Source organism: Macaca nemestrina, chromosome 12 (genome assembly GCF_043159975.1).
Source record: "Macaca nemestrina isolate mMacNem1 chromosome 12, mMacNem.hap1, whole genome shotgun sequence".
Classification (NCBI taxonomy): Eukaryota; Metazoa; Chordata; class Mammalia; order Primates; family Cercopithecidae; genus Macaca; species Macaca nemestrina.
Genome location: NC_092136.1, coordinates 117,146,865 through 117,164,700, shown reverse-complemented (window position 1 = coordinate 117,164,700; position 17,836 = coordinate 117,146,865). Strand labels below are relative to the sequence as shown.

The window sequence follows — 17,836 nt, the reverse complement described above, 5'->3', positions numbered from 1 at the left end:
CATAGATAATTCTTAACTACCAGAAGGTCTAATAGTAAGCCAATAATCAGGTTCTAAAAAATGTTCCCTGATACCTCAAGTCTACCTTCTGTTCATCGGGGGGCACCCCAGGATTCTCTAGCTAAAGTAAGCTAAGTATTCCCAGTTCCCTTCCATTCAATACGTATCACTGTTTCCCAGTCCTTCAATATCGTGGCTACCTGGTTCTGTACTTTGTCAGCATAGCTAGAGTTTTGCACATCTGCACCCTAACAGAGCATATATACTCATAGGCATAATGAGGGTTCCCTGTATATTTATTTCTTCCATCCTGCTCCAACTATTACAAAGAAGGTTGACCACAGAAAAGATTGACTGGAGAAGGCAATGGGGAGAAGGTGGAACATGTTAGAGTTGATTACGCAGTGGTAATGAGCAAAGGCTTTGGAACATTCTTGGCATTGAATCCCAGCTCTGCCTCTTACTAGCTGGGCAGTCTCAGTTTTCTCATCTATTAAATGAGAGTAACAACAATATCCATCACAATGTGTTGTGAGACTTATATGATTCAATATATGTAAAGTGCTTAAAATATACTAAAATCTCAATAAATGTTAGACACATACATTATTATTATTGCTATTCACATATTTAAAGGGCTTATTCTACCTTGCTCCAAAGGATATATCCAGAATCAGGCAATATAAGTTAAGGCCATTCAGACATTAAGTAATCACTTTTTTTTTTTCTCTTTTTTTTGAGACAGAGTCACCCTGGCTGGGGTGCAATGGCGCGATCTCTGCTCCCTGCAGCCTCTGCCTCCCAGGTTCAAGTGATGCTCCTGCCTCAGCCTCATGAGTAGCTGGGATTACAGGCGCTTGCCACCACGCCTGGCTAATTTTTGTATTTTTAATAAAGATGGGGTTTCACCATGTTGGCCAAGTCTCGAACTCCTGACCTCAGGTGATCTGCCCACCTTGGCCTCCCAAAGTGCTGGGATCACAGGCGTGAGTCACTGCGCCAATTAATCACTTATGGAACATCCACACATGGGCCAGACATTGTGCGATGTGTTAGGGCTACAAACCTGCTTACACATGGCCCTGAAAGTGAGCTCAGCCTACCTGGGAAGCCAAACACGTAAACACATGACTACAAAATGTGTTACATGCATTAAAGGAAGTAACATAATATATAACAGAACACAAAGGTAAGGGCAAATAATCTTAGGAAGATCAGGGAAAGCCTCACAGAGTAGAGGACATTAAGATAGTTCTTGAAGGATAAGGAGACGCTCCCCAGGATAAGCGGAGTAAGGGAATTCACAGCAGAGGAACAACATGTACAAAGGCAAAAAAGAAGAAAAGCATATGGTGGGTGCAAAGAATTATGACAACAAAAGTTTATAGCCACTGAACACTTCCTATGTTCCAGGAACTGTACTAAGTGCTCTCTATATATCATCTCACCTCATCCTCTCAGCAAAATAGAGATTATCTTCACTTTTCAAATAAGGAAACTGAGGCTTAGCAAAGTTTAAAAAAAAAAAAAAAGGCTGGGCGCAGTGGCTCATGTCTGTAATCCCAGCACTTTGGTAGGCCAAGGTGGGCGGATAATGAGATCCAGACCAGCCTGGCCAACATGGTGAAACCCCGTCTCTACTAAAATACAAAAAACTAGCCGGGCGAGGTGGCGGGTGCCTGTAGTCCCAGCTACTCGGGAGGCTGAGGCAGGAGAATGGCGTAAACCTGGGAGGCGGAGCTTGCAGTGAGCTGAGATCCGGCCACCGCACTCCAGCCTGGGCGACAGAGTCAGACTCCGTCTCAAAAAAAAAAAAAAAAACTTGCCCAAGGTTTCACAGCTAATAAACGGTACAGCAGCATATGTATCCATGTCTGACTCCTAAGACCGAACTCAACCATTCTGACATGACCAAAGGGCAAGGGATAGTGGGAGGAGTGGCAAGAGAGAGCTCTAGCTAGAATCATAGGCAAGAGCATATTATAAAGGGCCTGGAAGAACTGAGGCTCTATCCCGTAAATGATGAGGGGCCATCACAGGATCTCACAAAGGCGACTGGCATGATCAGATCTGTAGCTCAGACAGACGATTCTGGCCAAGAACGGCGGTGCATGCCTGTAGTCCCATCTACTCAGGAGACTGACGGGGATGGCTTGAGGGCAAGAGTTTGAGGCTGCAGTGTGCTAGGGTCACACCAGTGAATAGCAACTGCACTCCAGCCTGGGCAACACAGCAAGACTCTGTCTCTAAAATAAATAAATGATTCTGACAGCTGCATAAGAACTAATTACAGGAGGACAAGAAATGAGGCAGAGAGACCACTTAGGAAGTTATCCTGAAAGCACAAGCAAGAAATTATGAACTAAGTCAGTGGCTGTGAGGATGGAAAAGAAGGGCCAGATTCTAGGGAAATTAAGAGGCAGAATACAGGACTTGAACTTCGGGAGAGAGGAGGGAAATCAGAGCACTAAAGCCAGAACACTGTGACTTTCCGTTCATTTCTATGCCTCGTCCAATAGGCAGCCCCACCTACTACACTGCCTGGAAGATAGGACATGTCCGACAAATGTTTGCTGTATGTATTAGATGAATAAATTCTAGGGACAGACTTGGCTGAGTGAATGGTGAAGCCCTTCAAGAGATAAGAAATACAAGAGGAGAAACAGATCGGAGGGACCGGGGAAGGCTGACGATGACAGTAAGTAGGTCTGAGCTCAGGAAAGAGGTCTGGCTGGAGTAGTCTGGGGAGTCAACGCTGAAAAGCTGATAACGCAAGACATGGAGTGCGGCTAAGTAGAAGGGAGGGCTTTCTATTGCAAAGGACTGAGTTAGGAGGACGGACAGGGAGTCGCGGAAGCCAAGTGAGGAGAGAGGTGCCAGAGGTAGAGGGAGATTTTTTAAATCAGTGCAAGAAAAGGAAAAAACAAAAAAGCTTTCCAACTTTCCCCGCTGGTTAAAAGATGGCATAAGGTTAGCCCCGGATTTGGACCCGGGGGGGAGTCTGCCACAGAAGTATCCCAGCAAGCTTCGGAAGGCCTAGCCTCACTCGCCGACGATGAACACAGCAAGCAAACCAGCGCCCCGTGCCCAATGCCCCTCTCCCGCATCCCGACGCGCTGCTCACTCACCCGCCAGACCCCCAGCCCGGGCCCGGTGGCCCGCTCAGGAGCCGGCGAGATTTCAAACGGAGGAACTGTCGCCTGGCAGTCAGTTTTTCTCTTCTTCCCTCAGTCCCCGCCCACACTCGAGCGCATCAAGCTGGTTGGCTTGAGAGCGTGCCTCTGCACCCCCGCCACGCTCCCTTCCCCGCCGCCCAACCCCTCCCTCGATGAGGTCCTCAACTATCCCCCACCCCGGAAGGCTCCGGGCGAGGCTCTGGGCGAGGCGCAGCTCCCCCAACGCCACCCGACACCCACCCGCTCCCCCCGCTTCCAGGGACGCCGGGATGTTGCCCTGCAGCGCGCAACAAACACTTCCGGAAGAGGTACCGCCTAGCAACCGAGAGTCCCGCCTCCAGCCGGAGCCAATAGGTCGCCGGCTGAGAGCTCTGACAATGGATTGGCTCGAAGTCCCTTGGGGCACGCAGGAGCTCTGTCCGTTTTCCGTTGCACGATGGGAGTGTAGTTTAAGATAGATAATGGGAATCCGCAAAAGGTTAAAAGAGAACCTCATTGGTTGGGCGCGGTGGCTCACGCCTGTAATCCCAGCAATTTGGGAGGCCGTGGCGGGTGGATCACCTGAGGTCACGAGTTCGAGACCAGCCTGACCATAATGGTGAAACCCCATCTCTACTTTAAAAAAAAAAAAAGAAAAAAAAGAGGAGCCCGAGTTTAGACGTGAGGATTTCTGCCAGGGCAGAGAAGGATTATACAGAGTATAGTAACGTGAATTATCTAAGACAATTTATTGATCATTTGTTAGGAGTATGATTAACATCAGGTGAATAATACAGTGGCCATCAATAATCAACCCATTGTTCCTTTAATCAACAAAACAAATGTGAATGTAAGGTAATGGAGACGCCCCCACTCCCCATCTCTCCTGGCAAAAAAAAATAAAATTAAATTAAAATGGCTCTCCTATGCTCCTATTAAACCAATGAGCACCTGACCAGGACTTAAACCTATTTTCTACTATCCACCTTTTCACCAAAGCCCAGGGTTCAGTTTTTATGTCTGCAAGATGGGTATAGTGATGTCTGTTATAACTATTTCAAAGAGTCTGTTGAAGAAGGAAAAAAGTGACACAATGTATAGCTCCTCCACACACCCTGTCTGGCAGAAAGGTTGCTACTAATATAATTCCGAAGAGTTTTAGTTTTGCTTGCACAGAGGGCAAATCTTCCTTTCTCTCATATGTCTCCAACCTCCTAGAGAAGTTAAGAGGGGCAAAGACAGTTCTGCCCATTACATCAATAGGAAAACGGAAAAACAGACAAATAGAGATGCTGCTAGTTGAAGAGGAAGATGATGAGGCCAAACTCATAGAGCCGCTCCTGACAGGTTCTAGAGATGTAGCCGACTCAGGATAGTCCCAGTGCCACTCAGGGGCTGATTCCAGGATGAGAAACTCAGATTGTTGGAATATACAGAGCATATTCCTTGTGAAAATTATCAAAATCAAAATAGAGTCATTTGTGTTAAAACCCTGACACATGGAGCCAGGGAAGACCATGAAGAGAGGGTTCTCATGCATGAATACCTGATAACAAAAACTATCGACCAGGCCTGGTGGCTCATATCTGTAATCCTAGCACTTTGCCAGGCACGGTGGCTCACGCCTGTAATCCCAGCACATTGGGAGGCCAAGGCGGGTGGATCACCGAAGGTCAGGAACTCGAGACCAGCCTGGCCAATATGATGAAACCCTGTCTCTACTAAAAATACAAAAATTAGCTGGGCATCGTGGCGCGCGCCTGTAGTCCCAGGTGCTCAGGAGGCTGAGGCAGGAGAATCGCTTAAATCCAGGAGGTGAAGGTTGCAATGAGCCCATATCAAGCCACTGCACTCCAGTCCAGCCTGGGCAACAGAGAAAGACTCCATCTGAAAAAAAAAAAAACAAAAAACAAAAAACAAAAAACAAAAAAAAAACCTACTTGAGCCAGGCACAGTGGCTCATGCCTGTAATCCCAGAACTTTGAGAGGCCAAGGCAAGTGGATCACCTGAGGTCAGGAGTTCAAGACCAACCTGACCAACATGGGAAAGCCCCGCTTCTACTAAAAAATACAAAATTAGCCAGGCATGGTGGTACATGCCTGTAATCCCAGTTACTCAGATGGCTGAGAGAGGAGAATTGCTTGAACCCAGGAGGTGGAGTTTGTGGTAAGCCAAGGTCATGACGTTGCACTCCAGGCTGGGCAACAAGAGTGACACTCCATCTCAAAAACAAAAAAATTCCTACTTGCCCAGCCTCTATGGCATGTATATACCTATTGCAATGCTACTTCTAAATAAATACAATTTTCTTTTGGAGTTTCCCTCTCTGTTATTTAGATTGACGTCGTCATGTTTAAATTTAAATCTTTCTGCAGCAGTTATGCCTATACTTCCTTTATTCTTACTATAAATGACAAATCATTAACCCCCTTTCTCTCCATCTTCTTTAAAAGTCTTGGCCGGTCACAGTGGCTCACACCTGTAATCCCAGCATTTTGGGAGGCCGAGGCGGGCAGATCACCTGAGGTCAGGAGTTTGAGACCAGCCTGGCCAACATGGTGAAACCCCATCTCTACTAAAAATACAAAAGTTAGCTGGTTGTGGTGGCAGGCACCTATAATCCCGGCTACTCAGGAGGCTGAGGCAGGAGAATCACTTGAACCCAGGAGGTGGAAGTTGCAGTGAGCCAAGATCTTACCACTGCACTCCACCCTAGGTGACAAGAGCGAAGCTCTGTCTCAAAAAAAGAAAAACATAGGCCAGACCACAGTGGCTCACACCTGTAATCCCAACACTTTGGGAAGGTGAGGCAGGTGGATCACCTGAGGTGAGGAGCTCGAGACCAGCTTGGCCAACATGGCGAAACCCTGTCTCTAATAAAAACACAAAAATTCACTGAGCATGGTGGCACACACCTGTAGTCCCAGCTACTTGGGAGGCTGAGGCAGGAGAATCGCTTGAACCCGAGATGCAGGGGTTGCAGTGAGCCAAGATCACGCCACTGTACTCCAGCCTGGGCAACAGAGGGAGACTCTGTCTCATAAATAAATAAATAAATAAATGTCTCACTGAGGGGCCAAAGGGACCAGACTGGGAAGGAACTCTAAGGCTCACCAGCTCATCTCCCACAAACCTGTACAAAACAGAGATTCAAAAAACCATTTGTAGACTTGGTCCCTATATCTAAGAATTTGCAATCTTTGCAATCAGTCTGGTTTTTTGTTGTTTGTTCGTTTGTTTTTTGAGGCACAGTCTTACTCTGTCACCACCATGCCAGGCTAATTTTTGTATTTTTAGTAGAGATGGGGTTTCACCATGTTGGTCAGGCTGGTCTTGAACTCCTGACCTCAGGCAATCCACCCACCTCGGCCTTCCAAAGTGCTGGGATTACAGGCATGAGCCACCACGCCCAGCCCTGTAGATTTTAATTGCCATCCAAATGCTTAACGCTTGTGCCTTAGAATGGGTTCCTTGCTGTCTCATGGGAAGAGCTAATAAAATAAGAGATGCTATTCACACAGATCAACAATTTGCATTTTATCAGGTTTCCCCATAGGTTTGTACTCAGAAATGCAAGCCAATTTATAAAATGTCCCCAAGGCAAATATAATTTAAAAAGTAAGACTTTGGGGAGAAAATAACAAAAATGACACACTTTTTTTTTTTTTTTTTGAGAGGGAGTTTGTTGCCCAGGCTGAAGTGCAGTGGTGCAATCTCAGCTCACTGCAATCTCTGCCTCCTGGGTTCAAGCGATTCGCCTGCCTCAGCCTCCCAAGTAGCTGGGACTACAAGCATGCGCCACCACACCTGGCTAAGTTTTGCAGTTTTAGTAGAAACGGGGTTTCATCATGTTGACCAGGCTGGTCTGGAACTCCTGACCTCAGGTGATCTGCCTGCCTAGGCCTCCCAAAGTGCTGGGATTACAAACATGAGCCACTGTGCCCAGCCTGACACTCTAAATGATATACCAGTAATATACTCAAAGAGTGAAGAAGAGAGATAGGACTTCGCTCATAGGTTATCTTCTACAGTAAGGATGAACATTAAGAAGTCATATTTCTTTTTTTCTTTTTTTTTTTTTTTTTGAGACGGAGTCTGGCTCTATAGCCCAGGCTGGAGTACAGTGGCCAGATCTCAGCTCACTGCAAGCTCCGCCTCCCAGGTTCACGCCATTCTCCGGCCTCAGCCTCCTGAGTAGCTGGGACTACAGGCGCTGCCACCTCGCCCGGCTAGTTTTTGTATTTCTTAGTAGAGACAGGGTTTCACCGTGTTAGCCAGGATGGTCTCGATCTCCTGACCTCGTGATCCGCCCATCTCAGCCTCCCAAAGTGCTGGGATTACAGGCTTGAGCCACCGCGCCCGGCCTAAGAAGTCATATTTCAAAGATGGGAAAGAACTGATGACAAATTTTTTCCCTACTCCTAGGTCAGAAACCACTATTAGAACTTTTTCTTACAACTCAACAGCCAAAAAAAGAGAAAAAAAAACAAATAAACAGATTTTAAAATGGGCAAACTGCCTTAAAAGACATTTCTCAAAAGAAGATATACAAATGGCCAACAGGTACATGAAAAAAATGTTCAACATTACTAACCTTGAGGGAAATGCAAACCAAAACCACAATGAGATACCACTTCATTCCAGTTAAAATGGCTACAATAAAGCAAACAAAGGAAAACAAGGGCTGGTAAGGATATGGAGAAGAGGGAATACTTAAAATGTTGGTGGGACTGTAAATTAGTACCATCACCATGGAAACTGTATGGTGGTTCCTCAAAAAATTAAAAATAGAGCTACCATACAATTCAGCAATCCCACTACTCGGTATATATCCAAAGGAAATGAAATTGGTGTGTTAAAAATATTTCAGAACCCCCATGTTAATTGCAGCATTATTTACACTACCCAAGATAGGCAATGAATCCAGCTGTCCAACAACAGATGAATGCATAAAGAAAATGTGGTATATATACACAATGATATACCACTCAACCATAAAAAAAAAATCATGAAATCCTACCATTTGCAACAACATGAATGAACCTGGAGGACATGGTGTTAAGTGAAATAAGCTAGGCACAGAAAGACAAATACCACATGATCTCAGTCATGTGGAATTAAAAAAAAAAAAATTGATCTCATAGAGAGTAGAACAGTGGTTACCAGACTGAGGAAAAGAGAGGAGAGGATGGGGAAAGGTTGGTCAATGAGTATAAAGTTACTATTAGTAGGAATAGGCCGGGTGCGGTGGCTCATGCCTGTAATCCCAGCACTTTGGGAGGTGGAGGCGAGTGGATCACTTGAGGTCAGGAGTTCAAGACCAGCCTGGTCAACATGGAGAAAGCCCCGTCTCTACTAAAAATACAAAATTAGGCCAGTGCGGTGGCTCACACCTGTAATCCCAGCACTTTGGGAGGCTGAGGTGGGCAGATTGCCTGAGCTCAGGAGATTGAGACCAGCCTGGGCAACACAGTAAAACGTCAAAAATATTACAAAATATTGGAATAAAATACAAATAATTAGCTGGGCATAGTGGTGTGTGTCTATAGTCCCAGCTACTTGGGAGGCTTAAGCAGGGGAATTGCTTGAACCTGGGAGGTGCAGGTTGCAGTGAGCCGAGATCACGCCACTGCACTCCAGCCTGGGTGACAGAATAAGACTCCATCTCCAAAAAAAAAAAAATATATATATATATGTACACACACACAGAAAATATGCCAGGTGTGGTGGCACATGCCTATAATCTTAGCTACTTGGGACGCTGAGGAATGAGAGTCACCTGAACCCAGGAGGCTGAGGTTGCAGTGAACCAAGATCGTGCCATTGCACTCCAGCTTGGGCAACAAGAGTAAAACTCTGTCTCAAAAAAAAAAGAAAAAGAAAAAGGAAAAGGAGGAATAAATTCCAGTATCCTATTGCACAGTAGGGTGACAATGGTTAACAGTAACACTGATATGGTATATTTCAAAATAGCTAGAAGAGAGGCTTTTGAATGTCCTTACCACAAAGAAATTATAAATGCATAAAGTGGGCCGGGTGCAGTGGCTCAGGCCTATAATCCCAGCATTTGGGAGGTCGAGGCGGGAGGATCACAAGGTCAGGAGATCGAGACCATCCTGGCTAACATGGTGAAACGCTGTCTCTATTAAAAATACAAAAAATTAGCCAGGCGTGGTGTTACACACCTATAGTCCTAGCTACTTGGGAGGCTGAGGCCGGAGAATCCCTTGAACCTGGGAGGTGGAGGTTGCAGTGAGCCAAGATCATGCCACGGCACGACAACCTGGGCAACAGAGTGACACTCCACCTCAAAATAAATAAATAAATAAATAAAGTGGTGGTCATGCTAAATATCCTGATTTGATCATTATGCAACATATATATGTATCAAAACATCAGATGTACTCCATAAACATGTACAATTACAAGGTCAATCAGAAAACAGTAACAGCCAAGAGCAGTGACTCACATCTGTAATCCCAACACTTTGAAAGGCGGTGGCAGGAAGATCCTTTGAGGCCTGGAGTTCAAGACCAGCCTGGGCAATACAATGAGACCCAACCTCTTAAAAAAAAAAAAAAAAATTTACCCAGGCTTGGTGGCATGTACCTGTAGTCTCATCTACAGAGGCTGATGTGGAAGGGTCACTTGAGCGCAGGAGGTCAAGGCTGTAGTGAGCCATGATCATGCCACTGCACTCCAGCCTGAGTGACAGAGCAAGACCCCATCTCTAAATATAAATAAATAAACAAGCATTTTAATTCTGGAAAAAAAAATAACTTTTTATTCTCTTTTTTATACTGTTTATTTGAACTATACAGAAAACTACTCACATGATAAAAAAGGAAAACACTTGATAATCCTACCAATTATTTAAGGATATAAAGACATAAAATGTTCCCTCTATACTTTTAATCTACTTTATTTGAAACCGTAAACCACCTTCTCATCTCCTTTCTCTACTTTATTTTTCCCTACCACATATCACCATCCAAGATACTATAATTTTACTTCTTTACTATCTGTCTTCCTGCATTAGAGTGTAAGCTCCATGAGGACAGGGATTTTACATATCATTGTATCCTCGGTGCCTAAAATAGTGCTTAGCATGTAGTAGGCACTCAATGTACATTTACTGAATGAATGAATGAGCAAACTAAGGAAGAAATTAAACCCTACACTTCAAAGGAAACCACTGTTGACATTGTGGGTGCCATCTTCCAGATTTTTTTATGCTTATGCAGATGTAAATGTATATACATACATATTTATACATATATGCACAAGCGCATTCTTTTTAATTTTTGCAGAAATCAGATCATAATGTTATTGTTCTAACATGTGCTTTTTTTTTTTTTTTTTTTTTTTGGATAACATAGTCTCAGTCTGTCACCCAGGCTGGGGTGCAGTGCTGCAATCTTGGCTCACAGCAACCTCTGCCTCCCAGGTTCAAACAATTCTCTGCCTCAGCCTCCCGAGTAACTGGGATTCCAGGCATCCGCCACCACGCCCAGCTAATTTTTGTATTTTTAGTAGAGACAGGGTTTCACCATCTTGACCAGGCTGGCCTTGAACTCCTGATTCACCTGCCTCGGCCTCCCAAAGTGCTGGGATTACAGGTGTAAGCCACCATGTCAGGCCCCTGACATGTGCTTTCTTTAGTTGTCATAAACAGGCCAGGTGCAGTGGCTCACACCTGTAATCCCAGCACTTTGGGAGGCTGAGGTGGGTGGATCACAGGGTCAGGAGTTCGAGACCAGTCTGGCCAACATGGTGAAACCCCGTCTCTACTAAAAATACAAAAATTAGCCAGGCTGGCCAACATGGCAAAACCTCATCCCTAATAAAAACACAAAAATTAGCCGGACATGGTGGCACACGCCTGTAATCCCAGCTACTTGGGAGGCTGAGGCAGAGAATTGAACCTGGGAGGCGGAGGTTGCAGTGAGCCGACATCGTGCCACTGCATTTCAGCCTGGAAGGCCAGTTCATAAGAAGTTATCCCTGCCGGGCGCGGTGGCTCACGCCTGTAATCCCAGCACTTTGGGATGCCGAGGCGGGCGGATCACGAGGTCAGGAGATCGAGACCATCCTGGCTAACACTGTGAAACCCCGTCTCTACTAAAAAAAAAAAAAAAAACAAAAGTACAAAAAAAACGCAGCCGGGCGTGGTGGCAGGCGCCTGTAGTCCCAGCTACTCAGGAGGCGGAGTCAGGAGAATGGCGTGAACCTGGGAGGCAGAGCTTGCAGTGAGCCAAGATCGCGCCACTGCACTCCAGCCTGGGCGACAGAGCCAGACTCTGTCTCAAAAAAAAAAAAAAAAAAAGAAGTTATCCCATTGTTTTTAATGGTTACTTAGGATTTCATTGAACAAATGTCTTGTTGCCTATTTAAATTTTTTTTCTTTTTTTTTTTTTTTTTTGAGACCTATTCTCACTCTGTCACCCAGACTGGAGGGCAGTGGTGCAATCTTGGCTCACTGTAACCTCTGTCTCCCAGGATCAAGCGATTCTCCTGCCTCAACCTCCCAAGTAGCTGGGGTTACAGGAACGTGCCATCACACCCAGCTAATTTTTTTTTTTTTTTTTTTTTTTTTTTTTGAGACAGTCTTGTTCTGTCACCTAGGCTGGAGTGCAGTGGTGCAATCTCGGCTCACTGCAACCTCTGCCTCCTGGGTTCAAGCGATTCTCCTGCCTCAGCCTCCCAAGTAGCTGGGCACCCACCCCCGTGCCTGGCTAATTGTTTTGTATTTTTAGTAGAGACAGGATTTCACCATGTTGGCCAGGCTGGTCTCAAACTCCTGACCTCAGGTTTGAGGTCCACCCACCTTAGCCTTCCAAAGTGCTGGGATTACAGGCATGAGCCAGCACACCTGGCCATTTTTTTGTATTTTTATTAGAGACTGGGTTTCACTATGTTGGCCAGGCTGGTCTCGACCTCTTGACCTCAAGTGATCCACCCACCTTAGCCTCCCAAAGTGCTAGGATTACAGGCATGAGCCACCACACCTGGCCTGATGATTATTTTTGGTTTTGCTTAAAGAGATGGGGCCTTGCTCTGTCTCCAGGCTGGTCTTGAACTCCAGGGCACAAGTGATCCTCCCACCTCAAACTCCCAAGTGGATTGGATTACAGGCATGAACCACCACACCCAGCTTTGTTTGTTTTGAATCCAAGGTTTTGCTATAGTACACACTGCTGAAATATTGTTGTTTTTGTTGGAAAGGGTCCTATAAATGACATTGCCCAAATAATTTGCATTTTTAACGTATTAATAGGCATTGCAAATTACTCTCCAAAAATGGAATAATTTACAGTCCAAACAATACTGTCATCAATACCAATTGTTACCAATCTGAGAGGAGAACGAAAGGAAGAAAGAAAAAGGAACAAAGAATCTACTGTTTTACATTGCGTTCTTTCAACTATTAACGAAGTTAAACCTTTTTCATGTTTACCATCCATTTGAATTTCTTCTAGGAATTACCTGTTCACATTCTTTGTTCATTTTTCTTTTTCTTTTCTTTTTTGTTTTTTGTTGTTTTTCCTCACTCTTTTCCCTTACCCTTTGTTCATTTTTCTATCAGGTTGTTTTGGATTTATATTGATTTGTAGAAGCTCTTTGCACATTATAAACATTAGCCCTTTGTCTCTATTGTGTGGTAAATGTTGTTTCTTTATCTGTGACTAATCTTTTAACTTTGTAAATGTCACTTTTCTCAGTAGTTACAACAATAATAATACTAATAGCTGACCTTTATTGAGCACTTACAATATGCTGGACACCATTCTAAATGTTTTACATGGATTGTCTCATCGAATTCTTACCTTTTGAGGACTGAACTATTAATATCATTATCTCCATTTTACAAATGATAAAATCAAGTCTCAAAAAGGGGCCAGGCAAGGTGGCTCACGCCTGTAATCTCATCACCTTGGGAGGCTGAGGCGGGCAGATAACTTGAGGTCAGGAGTTCGAGACCAGCCTGGCTAACATGGTAAATTCCCGTCTCTACTAAAAATACAAAAGTTAGCCGGGCGTGCTGGCACGAGCCCATAGTCCCAGCTACTTGGGAGGCTGAGGCAGGAGAATCACTTGAGGAGGCAGAGGTTTCAGTGAGCCGAGATCATGCCACTGCACTCCAGCCTGGGTGACAGAGGGAGACTCTGTCTCAAAAAAAAAAAAAAAAAAAAAAATTAGCCAGGCATGGTGGTGGGCACTTGTAATCCCAGCTACTCAGGAGGCTGAGGCACAAGAATTGCTTGAACCCAGGAGGAGGAGGTTGCAGTGAGCTGAGATCAAGCCACTGCACTCCAGCCTGGGTGACAAGGCGAGACTGTTTCAAAAAAAAGACTCAAAAAGGTTAAGTAACCAGGGTGGGCTCTCCCAGTTACTAATTGAACCAGAACACTGGTAGTATTGGAATACTTCTGATTCTACAGAAGTTTTAAATATTTAAGTCATCAAACCCATCCAGTTTTCAGGTTTCTTTACCTTCTGGGGTTTGTTAGGGAGGTTTTCTTCAATATAAGATGATGAAAATATTCTATTTTTCCTGCAGTTTTATTTTAATGTTAAATTCTTTAATCTATCTGGAGTTTATTTTCAGATGAATGAAATTGGGATTTGGTTTTTTCTCCTTCCAAATGGGCTGCCAGACATCCCAACAACAGTTTTTGAATAATGCATCCATTTTCCTCTGATATGAATGCCATTTCTATCATATCTACAATTCTCATGCATACATTTCTCTATTTTTATTTTGATTTTTTTAAATTTGTGTCTAATCACCTTATTGGTTAGGATTTTGTATCCATATCATATAATCTGCAACTAACGATTCCTTTGCTATCCAACATATATAACACTTTTTCCATTTTCTTGTCTTTTGAGTCAATCAGACTGTTCTGAACTGTGTAGGGTAAGAGTAATGATCTTTCCTTTCCAAAGCCTGCCTTTAAAGGGAGTAACTTAGCCTTTTATTACTACTATTTTTTGTTTGTTTGTTTGTTTGTTATCTTGTTTAAAAAGCTTCCTGGCTGGGTACAGTGGTCCATGCCTATAATCCCAGCACTTTGGGAGGCCAAGGTGGGTGGATCGCTTGAGGCCACAAGTTCGAGACCAGCCTGGCCAACATGGTGAAATCACATCTCTACTAAAAATACAAAAATTAGCTGGGTGTGGTGGCGCACGCCTGTAATCCCAGCTACTCAGAGGCTGAGGCATGAGAATTGCTTGAACCCAGGAGGCGGAGGTTGCAGAGTTGAGACCATGGCACTGCACTCCAGCCTGGGTGACAGAGCAAGACTCCCTTTCAAAAGAAAAAAGAAAATTCCCTTTCATTTAAAAAAAAATTAAATCAGAGTAACTGCTGAATTTTATCAATGGCTTTCCACATTTGATAAACAATATATTGTTAAAACCATACCGGCTTTTCTTCTTTAAGCCATTAGAACTCTAACGCTTTTGGTTCAAGGCTTTAAGCTCTTACCAGTTAATATAGAGATACTTTTTGGAGTGTTAACACTTTAAAGCTATCAACAGCCATTTCTCCTCAGTCTGGCTGATGGTGCAGAAAATCAGAGGGGTCATAAGGATTCAAGGCAAGTAGAGTCTCAAAGGCACAAACAGGTTCAGATGGGAGAAGACCCGCTGGCTCTTACCTGCCCGCAGATCGCAGGCGCAGGTGAAAATAGACAACTGCACTTTCCCCTTTTGGACCCTGCTCCGGTAGTTTGCAACCTGGAAAAACTCTTCCATCCCCTTTCATCCTGCTCCCTCAATCTCTGCTTATGAAAATCCTACCCATTTTTAAACGCTCAAATTAAATACCACCTTCTCCCACTGAGTCTTCTCAGATCCCCTAGATGTCCCTCCAAATCCCTACTCCTTAATGCCACATCGTATAGTATGAAACCCCACCTTGGCAGGAATCACTTAACGGTCCCGTGTAGAATCACCGTTTATTTCTCTCTGTATCCCCAGCGCCTGGCAGTGTGCCTGGTGTGCAGTGGGTGCTCCCTCCATGCTGAACGAAAGACTGACAGACGGGAGGTGTGCCCCCCTCCATCCGTCTGGCCCTTCCCGCCAGGGCCCTGCAGGGCGGACTCCACCTCGGCAGAGGGCATCCCAGACCCCTCTCCAGCCCCGGAAGCCGGATTGCCAGCCATGGGAAGACTACACTTCCCAGCGATCCCAGGGAAAAGCGAAAACCCTTTGGCTTTGACAGCCGCCGCCACAAGTCTTTCCGCCTCCCCAGCCCGCCCGGGAGCTGCGAGCCGCGAGCTGGATTATGGTGGCCTGAGCAGCCAACGCAGCCGCAGGAGCCCGGAGCGCTTGCCCCTGCCTGCGCCGCCGCCCGCCGGGGGGACCGGGGAAGCCGCCGCCGGCACGCCATGCCCGCCCCTCCCAGCCCCGCCGGGAGCCCGCGCCCGCTGCCGTGGCTGGCCGCCGCCGTGCCGATGTAGCGGGCTCCGGATCCCAGCCTCTCCCCTGCTCCCGTGCTCTGCGGATCTCCCCTGACCGCTCTCCACGGCCCGGACCCGGGGGCTGGCCCAGGGCCCTGCAGGCTCTGGCGTCCTGATGCCCCCAAGCTCCCTCTCCTGAGAAGCCACCAGCACCACCCAGACTTGGGGGCAGGCGCCAGGGACAGACGTGGGCCAGTGCGAGCCCAGAGGGCCCGAAGGCCGGGGCCCACCATGGCCCAAGCCCTGCCCTGGCTCCTGCTGTGGATGGGCGCGGGAGTGCTGCCTGCCCACGGCACCCAGCACGGCATCCGGCTGCCCCTGCGCAGCGGCCTGGGGGGAGCCCCCGTGGGGCTGCGGCTGCCCCGGGAGACCGACGAAGAGCACGAGGAGCCCGGCCGGAGGGGCAGCTTTGTGGAGATGGTGGACAACCTGAGGGGCAAGTCGGGGCAGGGCTACTACGTGGAGATGACCGTGGGCAGCCCCCCGCAGACGGTAAGGTGGTCAGGCCAGCCCTTAGCCCTCCGCCTGCATGAGCAGAGGGGAGACAGGCCGGGGATGCCTCAGGCTGGCCCCTGCTCAAATGGGCTGGTGGGGACAGCAGGAGGGACCCCTCCCCAGCCATTCCCCGGGGTCACGTGGTTGTTGGCAGAAGTGTTCCCAAGCTCCCCTTTCCCTTCTCTTCTCCCCTGACTGCCTAGTTCCCCTTGCTCCTCATCTGACACATACGCCCTCCGGAAGGATTTGGGGCAAGAGAGACACATCAGCTGGGGACCCTGACCTGGAGGAAGGGTCCGCCACAGGGGCACTATAACAGGTGTCAGCCCCCTCTGACAGTGGCCCAGTCCGAGTCTCCCAAATCCCACCACCCAACCTTGTCCCCTCCTCTGATTCCCACCATTGTTCCCAGCACCTCCAGGACCAAGGAATCCTGGCAGCAGTTGAATCAGCCCCTTGCTCCCACCATCTGGGCTGCCACTGGGACGGCAAACTGAGGGCCCAGGCCCCCCGATTGCACTCAGCCCGGAAGCCCTGGACAGGCTCCTGCCGTCCCCTCCTCCTCCCCTTTTCCCTCTGGCGGGCTACACTCCAGCCCCTCCCCCATCCCACACCCCCCCAGGCCAGAGGGGAACTGAACTGAGCCTGGGGAAAGGACAAATGGTAGGAAAGGAGCCAGAGTTCCCTTTTAAGAGTGAGACTCCTTTCATGGCGGGGGAGAGGGAGTTGTAGAGAAAACACCGTGTGCCCTCCCCATCCTTCCTGACAATCTCCAAAGTACCTTCAAGGTAGCTGGTGGAGGTGGCACCCTCTGCACCTCTGTGGGTGAGCAGCCCTCCATGTGGGGTGCTGTGGTTGACCTCTGTGTGCATCTGCCGCCTCTGTGGGAGAGTCCGGGCCTGGGCAACCCTGTGGTTCTGTGTATGCTGGTGCGTGTCACCTTGAATCTGATCCTGCACATCTCTGTGAGCCACCTCCGGATCTGTGTCCTTGGGAGGGTCTGTGAAGGTGGGAGTGTGTTTGAGGTGGGTAGAGGGGACAGCCACACTTTCCTGAACTTCTCAGACAGCTGGAACTGGGAGAAACACAAACCCCCACCTCCCAATTACTTTACAGAAGCCAGCCTTCCCTAGGTGTATGCTCCCCAGCCCTACCTCTCAGCTAGTCAAAAGCCTGGTCTTCCCCACTTTCTCATCCTCTTTCCTGTGCACCATAACTTCCCCAGAAGTAGTCTCCAGTGGGAGGTTGAGGGGGCAGGACAGAGGCCAAATCCAGGCCCTGAGCAAACAGATTGCTAGATGATATCGTCAGGGAGCAGCGGGTGTGCAGAGACCTGGGACCTACTCCTGTTTCTGCTACTGATGTGCTTTGCAAACTGTGCATGGACCTCTTCTCAGGAGAGGGAGCTTGGGGAACTGTGCATGATGCAGGACCGAGCTGCAGAACCCACACGAGCTTTGAGGTCAGATGGTCCATGAATCCCAGCTCTACCACCCACAGCTTTTCCTCTTCTCAGCTGTGTGGCCTTGGGCAAATTGCATAACCTCTCTGAAACTACTGTCATGTCTTTAAAATGTGTAGAAAATGAGATCTCCTTTACAAGGTAATTGTGAGGATTAAGTTGTGAGGGTTAATTGTTCTAGGTGCTTTCACCCAGAACAATGCACCTGCATACAAAACTGACCTCCAACAAATATGAAGTCACTTTATCCTTGTCT

The 17,836-nt window shown here is 47.1% G+C and overlaps 2 protein-coding genes across 16 annotated transcripts in view; one reads left to right on the top strand and one right to left on the bottom strand.

Annotated features, from left to right (window-relative positions):
• Window positions 1-15,227, bottom strand: part of LOC105476495 (centrosomal protein 164) — a 98,239-nt gene extending 83,012 nt beyond the window's left edge. For 7 of the 15 annotated variants that reach the window (XM_071075968.1, XM_071075971.1, XM_071075977.1 and 4 more), the window contains exon 1: window positions 3,129-3,328. The gene's annotated coding sequence lies outside the window, so the exon portion shown is untranslated. Of the gene's footprint in view, window positions 1-3,128; window positions 3,334-15,078 lie in introns of those variants that run through there. The other 8 variants (XM_071075981.1, XM_071075982.1, XM_071075984.1 and 5 more) reach the window with 5 other exon arrangements.
• A 153-nt stretch (window positions 15,228-15,380) lies between these two features.
• The window catches only part of LOC105476433 (beta-secretase 1), a 29,123-nt gene continuing 26,667 nt past the window's right edge, over window positions 15,381-17,836 (top strand). The window contains exon 1 of the mRNA XM_011732392.3: window positions 15,381-16,115. Coding sequence (XP_011730694.1) covers window positions 15,855-16,115 — 261 coding nt within the window. The 5' untranslated portion in view covers window positions 15,381-15,854. The remainder of the gene's footprint in view (window positions 16,116-17,836) is intronic.